This window comes from Balaenoptera musculus, chromosome 10 (assembly GCF_009873245.2).
Source record: "Balaenoptera musculus isolate JJ_BM4_2016_0621 chromosome 10, mBalMus1.pri.v3, whole genome shotgun sequence".
Taxonomy (NCBI): Eukaryota; Metazoa; Chordata; class Mammalia; order Artiodactyla; family Balaenopteridae; genus Balaenoptera; species Balaenoptera musculus.
In genome coordinates this window covers 79,215,161-79,231,864 of record NC_045794.1, presented here as the reverse complement: position 1 = coordinate 79,231,864, position 16,704 = coordinate 79,215,161, and the positions used below count along the sequence as shown (strand labels likewise).

The 16,704-nt window shown below is 40.5% G+C and overlaps 1 protein-coding gene across 2 annotated transcripts in view; it reads left to right on the top strand.

Annotated features, from left to right (window-relative positions):
- Positions 1-13,456: 13,456 nt before the first annotated feature.
- Positions 13,457-16,704, top strand: part of NTN4 (netrin 4) — a 110,702-nt gene continuing 107,454 nt past the window's right edge. For both annotated transcript variants that reach the window (XM_036867214.1, XM_036867212.1), the window contains exon 1: positions 13,457-14,044. In XM_036867214.1, the coding sequence (XP_036723109.1) occupies positions 13,990-14,044 (55 nt within the window). In that variant the 5' untranslated portion in view covers positions 13,457-13,989. The remainder of the gene's footprint in view (positions 14,045-16,704) is intronic.

Below are 16,704 nucleotides of genomic sequence, written 5' to 3'. Positions count from 1 at the left end.
TGCTATCTCAATTGCAAGATGGCATTTTTCATCTATGACTCAGAAGGGAAGTCTGGAATACCAGCCCAGTGCCTAAGATACAGACTCTAGGTTTCCAGATCTAGAGAGGAGAATGTTTTAGCAAGTGTACCCTGCCACACATGAGAGCATCCAAAGCATCCAGAGGTATCTGAATGACTATACCTCACCCAAAGGCCACTTGTTAAACTATAACAGACATGCCACCTGTTCCTTCAGAGGCCAATAAGTGATCTTTGAACAGGGTTGGAGTTAAAAAGTAAACCTATGGTTCACGTTTTTGGATTGCTATAACTAAAATGCAACAACTGACTTGATATAAGTATGCAGTCAGTGTTTGCTTCTAAGATTGGCTCAGTGTTTACATTTTAAAGGAAGAACACATATATTTTGAAAGAGGTTTTCCAAATAGTCTGATTGCTTCTGAAGGAGCTCTTAAAACTATAATACTATGTAATCAGTCAAACTTTCTGTACTACAGTTACCTTTACAACTCTATAACTGTGATTTTCTGGTATTTTACAGTGAAAACAGGGTCAGTTCAAAATATGAGATTATAGATGTTGTTTTTAAGAGTTATTACTTTTTAATTAAAAATTATGAATTCTCAAGAAGACAAAGATAAAATAAGCTTTTTTTTTTCAATAGGCGTGAAACCATCATTTAGAATATGGAGAAATCTCAGACTAGTGACGTGATTGGTGTTTCCTTTCAACATTTTCTTCTGTGTTTCTGGCTTACCCTCTCACCCAGCTTTTCCTCTCATACATCCTCTTCATTGTTAGAAAGAGGTAATAGGCAAAAATGAAAAACTTCATGAAAAGCATGCATGGAAATCTGTTTCCTCTATTATAAACTTTAAGTGTAATTAAGTTTTTTAATTTACTTTTCTCTTCTGTTGTTTTGTTCACTAGTTGTAAAAAGTGAGTATAGGGGCTTCCCTGGTGGCGCAGAGGTTAAGAATCCGCCTGCCAATGCAGGGGACACGGGTTAGAGCCCTGGTCCGGGAAGATCCCACATGCCGTGGAGCAACTCAGCCCGTGCGCCACAACTACTGAGCCTGCGCTCTAGAGCCCACGTGCCACAACTACTGATGCCCACGCACCTAGAGTCTGTGCTCTGCAACAAGAGAAGCCACCGTAGTGAGAAGCCCAAGCACCGCAATGAAGAGTAGTCCCTGCTCGCCGCAACTAGAGAAAGCCCGCGCACAGCAACAAAGACCCAACGCAGCCAAAAATAAATAAATAAATAAAAGTTAATTAATAAAAAAAAAAAAAAGTGAGTATAGGACTTCCCTGGTGGCGCAGTGGTTAAGAATCCGCCTGCCAATGCAGGGGACATGGATTTGAGCCCTGGTCCTCGAGGATCCCACATGCTGCGGGGCAACTAAGCCCGTGTGCCACAACTACTGAGCCTGCACTCTAGAACCTGCGTGCCACAACTACTGAAACCCGCGTGCCTAGAGCCCGTGCTCCGAAACAAGAGAAGCCACAGCAATGAGAAGCCCGCGCACCGCAACGAAGAGTAGCCCCCGCTCACCGCAATTAGAGAAAGCCCGTGCACAGCAATGAAGACCCAACGCAGCCAAAAATAAAAAATAAATAAATAAATAAATAAATTTATTATTATTTTTAAAGTGAGTATAATTTTAAAAAAGTGAAAACAGTAAGGGTATAGATGACCTGAACAGATCAGTCAATTTGATAGAGTTGACATTTACAGAATACTCCATCCAACAACAGCAGACTCACAAGAAGTATACACCAAGATAGACCATATTCTGGGTCGTAAGACACACGTTAAGAAACTTGAAAGAATAGAAATCAAACATGGTATGTTCTCAGACCACAATGAATTAAAGTAGAAACAAATAACAGAAAGATAACTGGAAAACCCCCAAATATCTGGAAATTAAACAACATATCTCTAAGTAACTCATGAGCCAAAGAAGAAATCGCAAGAGAAATTTTAAGATATTTTGAATTAAAGAAAATAAAAGTACAACTTATCAAAATTTGTGGGACACAGCAAAATCAACTTGCTTAGAGGAAAATTTATAGCATTAAATGCATATATCAGAGAAAAAGAACTAAAAACAATAATCTAAGCTTCCACCCTAGGAATCCAGTGAAAAGGGTAAAATAAAACTGAATAGCAAGCATAGAAAAAAATGTTCAATTTTGCATATAATCCAGTAAAAGAAATGCAAATAAAAAATCACTTTTCGGGTGGGAGGGAGGGAGATGCAAGAGGGAAGAGATATGGGAACATATGCATATGTATACCTGATTCACTTTGTTATAAAGCAGAAACTAACACACCATTGTAAAGCAATTATACTCCAATAAAGATGTTTAAAAAAAAAATCACTTTTCACATACTGAACTAGGAAATCTATATTTCTAAAGTATAATACCCAATGCTGGTATGGGTGAGGTGAAATAGGCACCATATTAGTGGTAGTTGTACAGATTGATGTAACCTTTTTGGAAAATAAATTTGGCAATGTGACCTTAAATGTATTTAACGTGGCCTTTAAATGTATGTATTTGACCTGGTGTTTCCATTTTAATGATTATAAACAAATAATCCCAGATTAAGAAAATATTTAATTCACATAAATAGCTATAAAAGTATTATTTATAGCAAAAATCTGAAAATAGCCCAAGTGTCCAAATAAGTGTGGCATTAAGTTGAACAAGGAATATCCAATCACTGGAATAGTTAATGGCCATGAAAATTGATATTTTGAAATAATTTCTAATAAGTTAATAATAATAAGTGAAAGAGTATGGAACAAAAATTGTATGGATAGAAATACAATCAGAAAGAAATATACCAAAATGAAAACTGGTTTCTTGGTATGATGGGTTTGCTCTTTTTGCCACTCCTCCATATTTTCCAAAGACCCATGATGGACATAGTGGTTTTGGAGAACAGTGGTTTGGATTACGGTCTCAGCTCTGCTGTGTGAGCCTCAGTTCTCATTTGTAAAGTGAGGATGATGATTGAAGGTCTCTCCCTAGTGTGACTGTGAGGACTGAAGGTGATAATGTGTGTCACGTGTTTAGCATAGGGCCTGCCGTGCTTTAAGTCCCCAGTAAACACTAGCTATTGTTACTGGTTATAATAGTTTAAAAAACAATGTCCCATCCAGAGTAAGCACATTAGGACAGGTTCATCCAAATTTGCATAGGAATTTTTCTTTCTATTTACTGATCCCTTTGGATTACATGCATATTCAAGATATTTGTTTACTGATTGCAGGATATTTTGAGTCCATAGAGGGGCAATTAAATATCCTTTTGTATACAAAAAAGACGTACATACTAGAAAACCACAAATGTATTTGACTCTCTTCGTGTATTTAAAAGTATGCATATAGCTGGTTCACTTTGTTATACAGCAGAAACTAACACAACATTGTAAAGCAATTATTCTCCAATAAAGATGTTAAACAATTAAATTAAATTAAAATTAAAAATAAATAAATAAACAAAAGAAGCATCAAAGCATCATGGGAAAAAATAAAGTACTATACCCAGGACCACACCAGTGAGACTGAGAAAAGAATTCAAAGCTACTGTTTAGCTACATATTACTTCAAGTCTGCAGGTTTTGATTTTTCTTTTTTTCCAGAGTAAGAGATAGTAATCTGTACCTCTTTCTTTTCCCCTGTTCGGTAGGAAGCCAGAGAATATGATAATTTCACAGAGCAAACTTCCTATAGGGTCATTAGTAGACTGAGAAATCTCCTACTGCTTCAGGATTCTTTTTAATATAAATTCTAATACTGCTTTAAAAGTGTTAATATAATTCTATATGCTTTCATTACCAAAAGCAGAGTTCTGTCCGTAATAGGGATATCATGTATTCTAACAATAACCAATCATTTTAAAAGAGGATTCCTTCTTTTCTGTTTGTAATAAAATCTGCCTTCATTCAAACATTCTTCTTTTTTTTTTATAATTTGTTTAATTTATTTATTTTTGGCTGCGTTGGGTCTTCATTGCTGGCACAAACTTTTTTTTCATTGTGGCGATCAGGGGCTACTCTTTGTTGCAGTGTGCAGGCTTCTCCTTGCAGTGGCTTCTGTTGTTGCGGAGCACAGGGTGTAGGCGCACGGGCTTCAGTAGTTGAGGCACGCGGGCTCAGTAGTTGTGGCTTACGGGCTCTAGAGCGCAGCCTCAGTAGTTGTGGCGCACGGGCTTAGTTGTTCTGCGGCATGTGGGATCTTCCCGGACCAGGGCTCAAACCCGTGTCCCCTGCATTGGCAGGCAGATTCTTAACCACTGCGCCACCAGGGAACTCCATTCAAACATTCTTGAAGGAAGGAAGAAGGTGGGAAAATGATGTACTATTCCTTTATGATGAAGGAATCTTCTACAGTTATGTTAGAGAGACTAACTGCATACATGAAAAAGTGCTTAGACTTCACCAGAGCAATGACTATTTTCATATTAATTTTGTATTAACTTTGGCTTTAAGGCCTTTATTCCTCAAGTTTAATAGGCACTATTTCTGTGAGTAAATAGCATTTATAAGTAGAGAAGGTTTAAAGTAGAACATTGGAGGTGCTATTTTGAATTTTGCAGGAACATAAATGAAATTATTTTTACCGTAACCTTGAGTGGCTATGGCCTTCCAATTTCTTTTACTGCTCAGTTGATAGGCTTTCGAAATGTATTAATACCCTGAAGCTGTTACCTTGAGCTCTGAGGATGGTGTTATGGTTCGACATTATTTAATGAGGTTCTCTGATGTTCCTGGTAACTGAATCTCTCTTCTACGATGAGGTCCATTATACTGAATTTAGGGTTAAAGCAAATTATGTCACCATTTTGCCCTGTAAATTGCATTGTAATCTTGTGAGATTTGAAATAAAAACATACAGAAAAGTGCTTGTGTTTGAAATCGCAGCCCAAGTTTAGTATTAAAAAATATCCAGTGAAATTAAGATCTATAGGTAAAACTTAATTAGAAGCATACCTAGCTTAATTAGCAGCTTGAATACATTGTCCTATATTATTTATCTTGAATCACACTTGCAGACAAAGTTTTTTTTTTTTTAATTGCTGCTTCAGGATGCAAACTATTATATATACAATGGAGGTATATATAAATAACAAGGTCCTACTGTATAGCACAGGGAACTCTATTCAATATCCTGTGATAAATCATAATGGAAAGGAATATGAAAAAGAATGTATATATATATGTATAACTCAATCACTTTGCTGTACAGCAGAAATTAACACAACATTGTAAATCAGCTATACTTGAATAAAATAAATTTTTTAAAAATTGCTGCTTTAGGAGACTATGGGCTCTTTAAAATCAACTTTCTAATTTTTGGACACTAGTTTATTTGATTTTAAGCTAAATAGCTAGAAAAATTGAGTAGGAACTTTGTGCTCTAGATTGCTGATTTAGGAGTACTAGGCACAGAGAAGGCTCAAGCCCAGCTTAGTCACTGGTCCTAACTAGCTGTGTAACCTTGAGTGGACTGGGGCCCATGGAATAATAGATTTTAAATGTATAATTTCAGCAGACCTCAGCTTTCTCATGTCAAAAAAAGGAGGTTGGCCTAATAACATCCAAAGTCTTTTCCTATGCCAATGTTTTATCATGATAATTACGAATTAGGTAGTTACAATACTGATGGAAAATGTTCTTAAATTATCCACTTCTCTTGGGGATTTCAATTTATGGTTTATTGCTTATTGTTTCAACTGTATCTTTTTTTTCTGGCCACGTGGTGTGGCTTGGGGAATCTTAGTTCCCCGACCAGGGGTTGAACCCAGGGCCTTGGCAGTGAAAGCAGCGAGTCCTAACCACTGGACCGCCAGGGAAGTCCCTCAACTGTATCTTTATGTAAATCATTCCTAAACCTGTATCTGGACACTTGACTGCTCTGCCATTCTCTCTAGTTCAACCTGTTCAAGGCCATCTCCTATTGCCCCACCTCCTAAACCAACTAAATTTCCTGATTCTCCTATTCTTGCTAAATAAACTATTATTTTTTTCAACTAACCAGATTCAGAGTCACCAAGTCATTTTAACTTCTTCTTCCATCAATCCCATGATCAATTACAAAATCCTGTCAATTCCTTAGTTTTTTTGTTTTTTCTCCAACCCCTCTCTCTCTTTCCATTTTCCCTATCATCATCTTGGTTTATATCCAAGCCTCCTCATAAAGTAGCTCTCAACACTCCTTCTAGGTCTTCCTTTTTCTAATCTATTATATTATATGCCACATCTAGATAATAACAGCTGTAATCATGAAACTTTCCAACACAGATCAGCTGGACTCACCAAAGCATTAACTGTTTGGCCCTAGTCTATTTTTTCTCCTCATCTCCTACTGACCCTATAAATCCCCTCTCCTATTAGACTCCACCCACTCTCCCAGAAGGCACTTTGTGTATTTACACCTGACCATTACAAGCAAGGCTCACCCACACTGGCCACCACATCCGTCCAAACCAGTCCAATTGTTAAGAGCTCAACTATGTCCATATCCTCCATGTAGCATTTCTAACCTCCTGGGCCCACAGCGTTCCACCTGCTGCTAATCACCTATTTATATGTCACTAATCAGGTATCACTTTATCATATTCTGCCTTAAGTTGTTACAACTTTAGGGACTTCCCTGGCAGTCCAATAGTTAAGACTTCGCCTTCCAATGCAGGGGTGCGGGTTCGATCCCTGGTCAGGAAGCTAAGATCTCACATGCCTGGCAGCCAAAAAACCAAAAACATAAAACAGATTGTAACAAATTCAATAAAGACTTTAAAAATGGTCCACATCAAAAAAAATCTTTTAAAAAAATTTGTTGTAATTTTAAAATAAAAATGTGATCATAACAATTATATGGTATTGCTGAACGTTTCGAAGCTAGAGAAACATTCATCTCTAGTATTTTTGATACATTCCGTGCCTTTTTCATATGGATGTTTCCCATAGTTCTAACTAAAGCATAAATATAATTTTGCTTCCTGTTTTCCCCCACTTAATATATAAGAAAAAAACTATAATTAAGGATAATGAAGTGATCCATGGGATGATAGAGGGGGCAACTAACCCTGTTGGAAGAGGAGAGAGCAAGAGAGAAATGTGTCATAGTAGTTATTGTCTGAACTGAATTTCCGAGAACCTGCCAGAATTAGCCAGAAGGAGAAGAGAAGAGGAGGCAAAGGAAGGCAGAGAGTATGCAGAAACAAGAGGCATGAAGCCCGTTACCCACTCAGAGACTGCAGGAAGTTCACTCTGGGTGGAGCCAGAGACCCTGTGGCAGGAACTGGTACATCATAGCAGGTTTGGGTGCCAAGCAGCATGAATTCCATCTGTCAACGATGTGGAGCCATGAAATATGTGAATAGGTGCTTGGGCCAGATACACTAGTGAAATTACTAACATTTGATGACATACACAATATGTCTACTTGACATTCAATCTCCTCTTCCTTTGAATAGAAGAAGCCTGATTTTTTAAGGGTGGCAATGTGCCCAGGTAAAATATTCACCTCTTCAGACTTCCTCAGGGTCTGGAAAGGCCACATAACCCAGTTCAGGAAATTAGACATAAGCAGGTGGGTGGGGCTGCTGGGGAAGCTTTTTAAGACTCAGATGGCATACATCTTTTTTCCTTTTCTCTTTTCCATTTCTCTTGCCTAGAAGGGGGATACAAGTCCTGGAGGTGGAACAGCCATCTTGCGACCATGAGGAAGAAAACCACGCAAGTCCTGATGACTTCCTTGAGCAGCTGCACTTGTTCTGGACTGTCTACCTCCTGACTTCCTGTCATGGGAAGAAAATCAATCTCAATTTGGTTAAGCTAGTGAGTTGAGTCCACGCAACTGAATGCAATCCTATGTAATATAATGTTATGTCCATTTCTTAAAGATTTGCAATGAACTTAGCATATGAAAGATGCTGAGAAGTCCTATTTAATTTTGTTTAACCTAATATTGATATCATTTGACAATAGAACTGTTTTTCCTCAGAACACTTAGTATATCTCACCGAGCATGAGTATTCTGCAGAAGCTTGGAAAATACTACTCATTTGTGTTGATCCAGTAGATGGATAGTTGTGACCTTCTACTAAGATAGGAAACACAGGAGGAGTAACCTGCTAGGGGAGAAAGATAGTGAGTTTGAATTTGAGATGTCTAAGTGGAGCTGTCCATTGACAGCCCTGAGGCCCACGAGTGATGTTAGAGAGTAAACAAGGTAGGTGGTAGTTAAATCCATGGCTCAATGGGTTCAACTGTAATTGTTAAGGTAGAAAATATTCTATGAGTGTTTTTACCAATGAGGAAATTGGCAATCTAGTCTCACACCCTTTCTTTAACTGACTTGCTATGCCACCTCTCTTGAAAGAGGAAACGGAAAGAATACTGTGCTTAAAGTCAGACACACTGGGGGTTCAAATCCTGCATAGTCGGTTTACTTAGCTGTTTGACCTTGGCTCAGATATTTAACTTCTATGAGCTTCAGTTTTCTCATCAAGTGGTTGACAACCTAACCATAGAAAGTTGCTGTGAGAATTATGAAGTATTCAACATTGTGCCTGGTAAATTGCAGCTGCTCCATCAGTGCCAATCCCTCTTTCCCTCTAGTTAAAAAAGATTTGTTGCTTCATACTTTCATCTCCTGTGCAGTGCCTTTTATACAGCTAAAACAGCATTTAAAATTAAGCCAGGGCAACGATTTCATTTCTGCCTATTAAATATCCATATATAACTTGAAGATGGAATTCTACGGCAGGTCAAAAGAGATTGTATGTACTTGATGGATGTGTACTTTACTGTATTATGTATTTAACAAAACTTAAAGTGCTTCCAATGTGTCTTGCTCTTTTCTACCATTTCATAAATATAAACTCATTTAATATTCATAATAACCTTATTAATTAGATTCTGTTATTATTTCCATACAGCAAATAAGGAAATGGTTGCACCAAGAGGTTAAATAACTTGCCCACACTCACACAGCTAGCAGGTGGCAGAGCCAGGCTTAAAATATGGGGAGTCAGACCCCATAGTCCATGTTCCTAATTACTATACTGCTATATAAAAGATATAAATAAGAGAAATTACCCATATTGCTTACTGTTCTTTCATCCTCATGAGGCCTTTGGTAGACTGTTTCTTTATCTATTTCCCTACGTTTAAAAAAGTAGTTATTTGTCTCTGAGCATCTTTTCATTAATGTCAGAAATAGCAATATGTATAGAAAGTTTTAGCTAAGAGCTATTTTGAAGAGAAAATGTTTAAAATTTGTGTCAATACAGTGTTGTCCAGAGTAGCTATCTCTGTAACAACAACAGAACTGTTCTTGTTTGTTTGAACTTTCTAGACTCCATATAATTAATTTGAACATGAGAGAGCATGTGTGCATTTTTTTTTTTTTTAAGGAAAGTACTGCTTACCTTCCTGGAAGAGCACATGTATTTTCAAAGGCTCTTACTCCCTTCCTAGGAATGAGCAGCTGTAGCCAGGAAGCAGATGAAATAAGAAACACAGTGCCAGTGGCAGGAGGCTTAGATTAAAGCTTAAGGAAATTCCCAGGACGGTGTTTTTAAAGGGCATTTGAAGGGCATAGACCAGGTAGAAAACAAAATATAGGATTATTTCGATGGAAACAATTCTCCATTTCATTTTCTCCTAAAAGTCTTCTAGTTCAAAAAGAGAAGATTGTACTCATGGAAAACTGATGGATAAGCAATAATTAAAACAAACAAACAAACAAACAAATCTGGAAACCCATGTCCTATCTCTGGTGTATATTTATTGGATGATCTTAATTTGGCATTTATATCTTTCACATCATTTTCTCTCTCTGAAAATGTGCAAAATTATACCTGTTCCTTCCCACACATTGATGCTTCCAGGATAAATGAGATAATGTTTATAGTTCCATGGAGGAAAGATAATAAGTATACTAAAAATATCACTATTTCAAAGTCCCTCCTTTCCTTGGAAATGTATAGTAATACCAATGTATACTGTGTTATTGAATCAAATTTTCCATAGAAGTGATGATTTTTTCGAAAATAGATACTTATCCCATTCAGGAGTAACAGTTTCCTTTTAAAAATTTAACCATTTTTCAAATTTAGCATTTTGAATTTGTTGCTTTTTTTCCTTAATATTTATTGAATGCTTGCTATCTGCAATGTATTTTAGTGGAACTCTTTCCTTCTGCTAAACAAAACATGTTTTATGTTTTATTAATGACTCTTTAAGACATCAATATATAAAAAGGGGATTTTAGTTTGCTTCAAGCATAATATCAGCTGACATCATAAAGCTTCTAATACATTTTTAGGCTAATGAAATATAAGCCCTAGACCTAAGTTAAAGGAACTACTAGTTCAGTTTTATTCTACACCGATTCAGACAAACCTGGAGTTGAGTTCTAGGTGCACAGTATAAAAGCAACATTGACAAACTGTAGTATATCTGAAAAGGGGTGAATAAGATGGTTAAAGGTTTGGAAATCATGCTACATGGGCAATTAAACACTTGAAGAAGAGAATAGTTAGGAGGAGCAATAAAACTTGACTTCAAATCTTCAAATACCTATTAGAAAAGAGATTGGACCTATTCTGTATTGTTGCAGACAACTAAACTGTAAACATAGGTAGAATTTTAAGAAGAAAGATGTCACAGTTAAACAAAATAGTACCAAAAATGAAAAGGGCTGCTTTTGAGGCTTTTGTTTACTGAGGTTTCTAGAACAGAAACTGGATGACCATTGGACAGAGATTTTGTGGAGAGGATTCATGATGGGGTAAGAAGTTGGCCTCAAAGACCCCTAAGGTTCCTTTTGATGCTAAATAATCCCATGATCCATTAGAAACCTCATTTACTGTACTAAGTTATACTAGAGTGATATCTTTGCAGCCTTTTGGTGCTTTGCCTCTAAACTAAAATTCTTCAGATGGCTGTGGGGTTTTTGGACCTTATGGCTACTTTTTTCTTACCACTTTGCAACTCATTCCTTGTTTTAACAGGATTCTGCTTCATTCTACTTTGTTACTTCTAATATGCTATGGTCTAGGATAACAGCATAACCAAACTTATTAACATTGCATGAATAATTTAAGTGAAGACCTAAAGAGCTCTCCTGTGAATAATGTATTTGGTGCATGGACTTTTTGCCACCTATTTTAGTTCTTAAAGGCCCTTTTATCTTTCTTTCAAGTTCTCAGGAGTAGTCTAGATTTGTCAATTACGTGGCTTCTGAAAACTGGTTATCAAATTCCATGCTAAGCTTCCTACTAATTCATCATTTTTTAAAAAAATTCTAAACTCATTACTAAAATTTTCAAAAACACTTAATCATAGGCAATATATGCTTATCACTGAGCAAGATTTTCCTTAGGTAGGTAAACTTTTCCTGTATAGTTTCTTCAAAATGAAAATAGAAAAAAAGAAAAAAGAAAAAAAAATTTTTTTTAATGCAAGTAGAATTTATAACTAAATTAGACTATACAACCAAATGAAATTTATTAGAATGCTAATTACTTTTCTCTCCTGAGCTGCTTCATCTTGGTATAAACGTACAGATTTCTTTAGAATATGGAGAATCATTCTGATTTCACTGGTTTTCTTCTTAATCCCTGCTCTTAGTATATAGTAATAGTTTTAACATTACTCAGTCAAAAACATTTAATGAAAATTTATTATATATCTAGCAGGTGTTCTCAGTTAAGAATAAAAGAAAAACATAATAATGTTTTATATAGATTAAGTATAAAGACTGCTTGACCATTAAGGCACTTACTCTCTTGTTAAAGGAAACAGGAACCAGTTACAGAGCAATCAAGGAAGTATATTATCAGGCAGGATTGGTGCAGATATTATGCCCCTAACACTTGTAATGAGAAATGGAGTTCTGCCTCAATATAGTAGAATCAGAAGTTAGTAATAAAAGTGCATTTTCTTTCTTTTTTTTAAGATTTGCTTTGTTAATTAGGTTAATACTGGTGCTAAGAGCCTTTGGTTGTTATAATTTCCTATCATTTATTTGGTAAGAAGAATAATTTGGAGACGTGTTTCACTGACTTCATTGGGAGCATGTCTATAAGATATGAAGAAAGCCCTAACATTGCCAATATTTGAAAAATTCAGAGGGTTTATTTTCTAAAGTGTTACATAAGTGGCTGTTCCACACCTTTTGCCACTTCCCAGTGTTGGCCAGAATAATTTAAATGTCTCCCCAATGGATGACGCTGACCTTGCCCCATTCCCTCCTGGGAGATATAAACGTCTTACATGCCCCCAGCTGAGTCATAAATAATATCTACGTATGTCCCAAAGCTCTGAATTGTCATCATCAGTAATACACACAACTGAATGGTATCTGTAAAGTAGATAATTTTCTGGAAAATATTTAAAGGCACAAAATGAACACTGCAATAAAAAACTGCTTTCTACTTAACTTCAACCAATTTTCCTGGATGTATACGTAGAATTATATCTTCATAGAACTTGCAAAAGTCCCAGACTCAAGGGCTGTGTAATCGTCTTCCATAAGCAGCAGCCCTGAGCAATCCTATCCACAATTAGCTGCTTGCCGTCGCTACTAAATTGTTCCCCATACATTATTACACAACATTATTGTTTCGCAGCACAACTGGAGTGAGAGTGCTTGGAAGGATCAAAGAGGTTGTCTTTGTCGTGCCCCTGCCCCTAGACAAGGATGTTCTTAAACTGGGCACTAGCTAATCCTGTGACCCTTTTCTTTTAGCACCTTGAGTTTGAATTAGGGAACACGTTTTACATCAAAACGGATACACCTCGGATAAAGTAAGCATTGATTGTTTAGCCAAGATGCCCTCCCCCACCCCCCGAAAGTCAGCAGAGAAGCGGCGAATGCCACTTAGCAGTTAATGAGCTCTCCCTTGCCCTTGACCCCGGACTGGATGAGGGGTTCCATCCCTGGGTCGTTAGACTCTGGGAGAAGGGGTGGCGGGAGAAGAGGAGGGCTTGTTTTTGTTGGGGGATGTGGGAAGTAAGAGCTAGCCTGTTTCGCGGTTTTTTAAGCCCCTTGGCATGCCCTGACCTGATCAAGAGGGAGTCAACTGCTCTCTGGAATGTTCCGGGAGAAGGTGGGAGACTGCTTCCAGAGGAGGCCTGTGGGTGCTGGAGGGCACCGGGGGGGTCACCCAGAGAGATGCAGGGCAAGAGACGGGAGGGGCACGAGGGAAGCTGGGGTGCGAGGTGACGGACGCGCGCGGGGGCTGAGGCGGGCGGGTGGAGCTGGCAGCGAGGCAGCGGGGGCGGCTGGTCGGGCGAGAGGATCCCTCCCCGGGCGGCGGCGGCGGCAACACGACCGCGCGGGCTACTGCGCCCAGGCTGTCAAGCGAGCGCGGGGGGCGGGCGGGAGGAAGGGGTGGAGGTGCGAGGGGAGGAGGGCTGGCACCGGAGCGCCGCAGTGTCGGTGCAATAAAAATGCATCCCATGGAACTGCCCATGGAGAAGGACGGGACCGAGACGCAGCAGCAAGAGGACGTGGTAAAAGCGGAGGAGGACGCCCAGGAGGCGGTGGCGGCGGCGGCGGCGGCGGCGGCGGCGGCGGAGGCGGCCGGGAAGTGAAAGGTCTCGCAAAGTTCAGCGGTTGCTGCGGGCGCCGAGCCCCGGGCTAGCGGCGGAGGAGCCCGCAGGACCGCTCCGCGGGGCAGCGCGGCCAGGCGGGCTATGGTGCCGGGGCTCCCGCCGCCCCCGAGGTGCCCGCGCCCCTCCAGGCCGGTGCGCGAGGGTCACGCCACCACCCGGCGCGGCCCCAGCCCGCAGCTCCCTGCCGCCGGCGCCCACTGACCGAGCCTGGCGCCCCAGGAGGAGGAAGAAATAAAGAGCCCCGGTTCCTCCCGAGGACTGCTGGCGCTTCATCCCGCAGCCGCGAGGGCTCGACTCCCTCCCGCACCCGCCCGGCCCGGGTCCTCCCGGCTCCTCCCGGCCATGGGGAGCTGCGCGCGGCTGCTGCTGCTCTGGGGCTGCTCCGCGGTGGCCGCAGGTGGGTGGTGACGCTGCCGGGCCCCCAACCCCCTTCCTTCGCCCCTTGTGTTCCCCACCTCGGGACTCGGGGGTGCAGGCGAGTGCAGGCTGAGAGCGCCGAGCTCAGCTCCCAAGGATGAAATGAGTGGCCATGTTCCGCCTCCTTTCCCCGGGTCTCAGCAGTTTAAAATACTGAATTTTTTTTTGCAACTGGGATACACATGCCTTTGGATAACCCGATATCCTGGGTGCGCCCTGCCGGAGATAGCGCGACCTTGGTTTTTTTCTCGGTTTGGACTTGTAAAAAACTGCCTTTCCATTTTGTGAGGGAACAAAGGACCAAGCTCGCCATCCCCAGGCACTTCATGGCCTGAGGAATGATGGGGAGGGGTGGCCCAGCGACCCTGGGCGCGCGTGGGCCGGGGCCGCCCTCTTGTTGAGAGCGATCGCCGTCGTCCCCGACCTCATGCTGCGTACTAGGGAGCCAGGTAGGGACACCTGGGGCGGGGTGAGTGGCCTCTCCCTGGGCAGTGGCTAGAACTCAGTGAGACCCCGGGCTGGGACGATAGGTAGTGATCGCCCCGGGTTGCACGGAGCCGGCTTGCCGCCCTTGGGGAATTGGTACCCTGGCCGAGGCTCCGCGGGAGGTCGGAGGCGGGTCTGCTTCCTGTCTCGGTAACTGGACGACCGGTAGAGGCGTCGTCAGATGCGCTCTCCCTCCCACTCCCATCCCGGCTGCCTTGGGCTGCCCTTGGCCACCCGTTCCTAGCTTGCCGTTTCTAAATTCGGGAACCCCTTTTGCTCCTCTCCCTCCTCTTGCAGGTCACCTGGTTTCCAGTTAGGCGTAAGTGCGGTTCAGGGTGTAAGGGGGAAAGAAAGTGAGGGACTCTTTGGCCACTAGGTCTCTCAAACGCATCTCGCTTGCTCCAGAAAGGGGAGTGTGGGCTGGAGGGACGGACTGGTGGAGAGAGAGCATTGGCACACTTCTCCCTTCCCTTCGGTTTCATCCACTCAGCCCTCAGAGACGCTAGCATGAAGTAAAAGCCAGGCTTTAGAGTCTGCATCCCAAACGCGTCGGACTCCTAGGAGCATCCTTGCTATACTTGGATGGTCACTTCTTTAGGGATCTCTAAGTATTGTGTCCACCGATTACTCATCTGGCTCGTCTTTTCTGGATTTCTTCCTAGTTTGTGGGGAGGGGCATCTAAAATTATTCAGTACTTTTCCCGAGGAGCCATTAAAGGTCTAAGCTTTTACTTTAATTCTTGCTACTTATGCACCCCTGCATGCACTTGTGCATGCTCCCCCAACCACAAAGTGAACTTTAATAAACCTTTCCCTTTTCAAACCGTGTTATGGCAAAAACATGCAAGCAATCAAGAGGTTGTAAATAAATATCACAAGGCAAGTGTTTCAAGTCAAAAATACTTGTACGGGCAGTATATGATTTTCCCTGAAATGCTTTACAGGTGAGTCATAGCACACTGTGTGTTTGGGTGATCCTGGCCACAAGCAACTGTTGCCCCAGCTAATCAGAAAAGTGGCAAACAGAGTCCAGGCATAACACACACTTGAATTTGACATTTAAAAAATATGCCTAAGGAAGCCCTTTCTTATGGTTGCAAAGAACCATAAGGCTCGTGAGGCTCGTGATAGTCAGTGAGTGTGTGAAATGTCTCTCTTTTAGTCTAAGCTGTCATTTGGCTTCTCCAACAGTATAGTGATAACAATTCAGAGATGCTCCCTCTTAAGAAGCAGAAATGTGCAATTAGCCGGAATTTGGGGTTTGACTTCTTTTTCCTTTTTTTCCCTCTCTGTTTTAACTTTTAAAATAGATAATTTTGCTTCAGGTATTCATAATTAAAATGACAAGCCCAAATTAAGTATTATATTATGTAGTCAGGATGTTAGTAGGTGTATAATGTTTATCATTTTAAGTAATTTTGAAACATTAAAGTCTGTTGGACCTTTGTTTGGGTGGAAGCGCATGTTTCTTTAGGAGGGTGTTTTAGTTCACAGATTATGTTTAAAGGTCCTGTTAGTGGCTGCCAGACTGTAAACATTCTCCTGTTAAGCAAACAGGTAACTACTATAGAACCTGTCATAGGTAGAAGCACTCAAGAGGCAGAGAGCATGTCAAATAAGCTTTTCTGTCATTTGGCAGTTTAGAGGGTTTTTTCTTAGTTACATTTACTTAATATTAAAAATAGATATTGCACATCTTAGCTCCAATGGTCTCTAGCTTTGTCTCCCTAAATGAGATCCCATTGTATACCAATATCTCATATTGATTTTCTTAGGGAATTGGTCCTTTCATGTTTTCATCTTAAAAATATAGTAGAATTCTACATTTCCTCCTTAATGCATTCTCATAAACATGTTAGATAATGCTAAAGACTCAAATTATATTTGAAAGACTAAATTGAGTGATCTTAAAAACATTGTTGGTTTTTGGTATTATTTATGTCATGACTTCAAAAGCAAACGAGTGTATTTCAAAAATAGAGACTGTTAGAAAGCAGTCCCATTATCTTTAGGCCCATTATCTTTACCCAATGTTTCCACTTTCCTTCCTCTCGCCCTTCACCCAAAGTGATTTTATTTTCTTCTATGTGAATTTTACATGAAACGGGCACGCAGGCACACACTCACACACACACATGCACATTCACACACTTG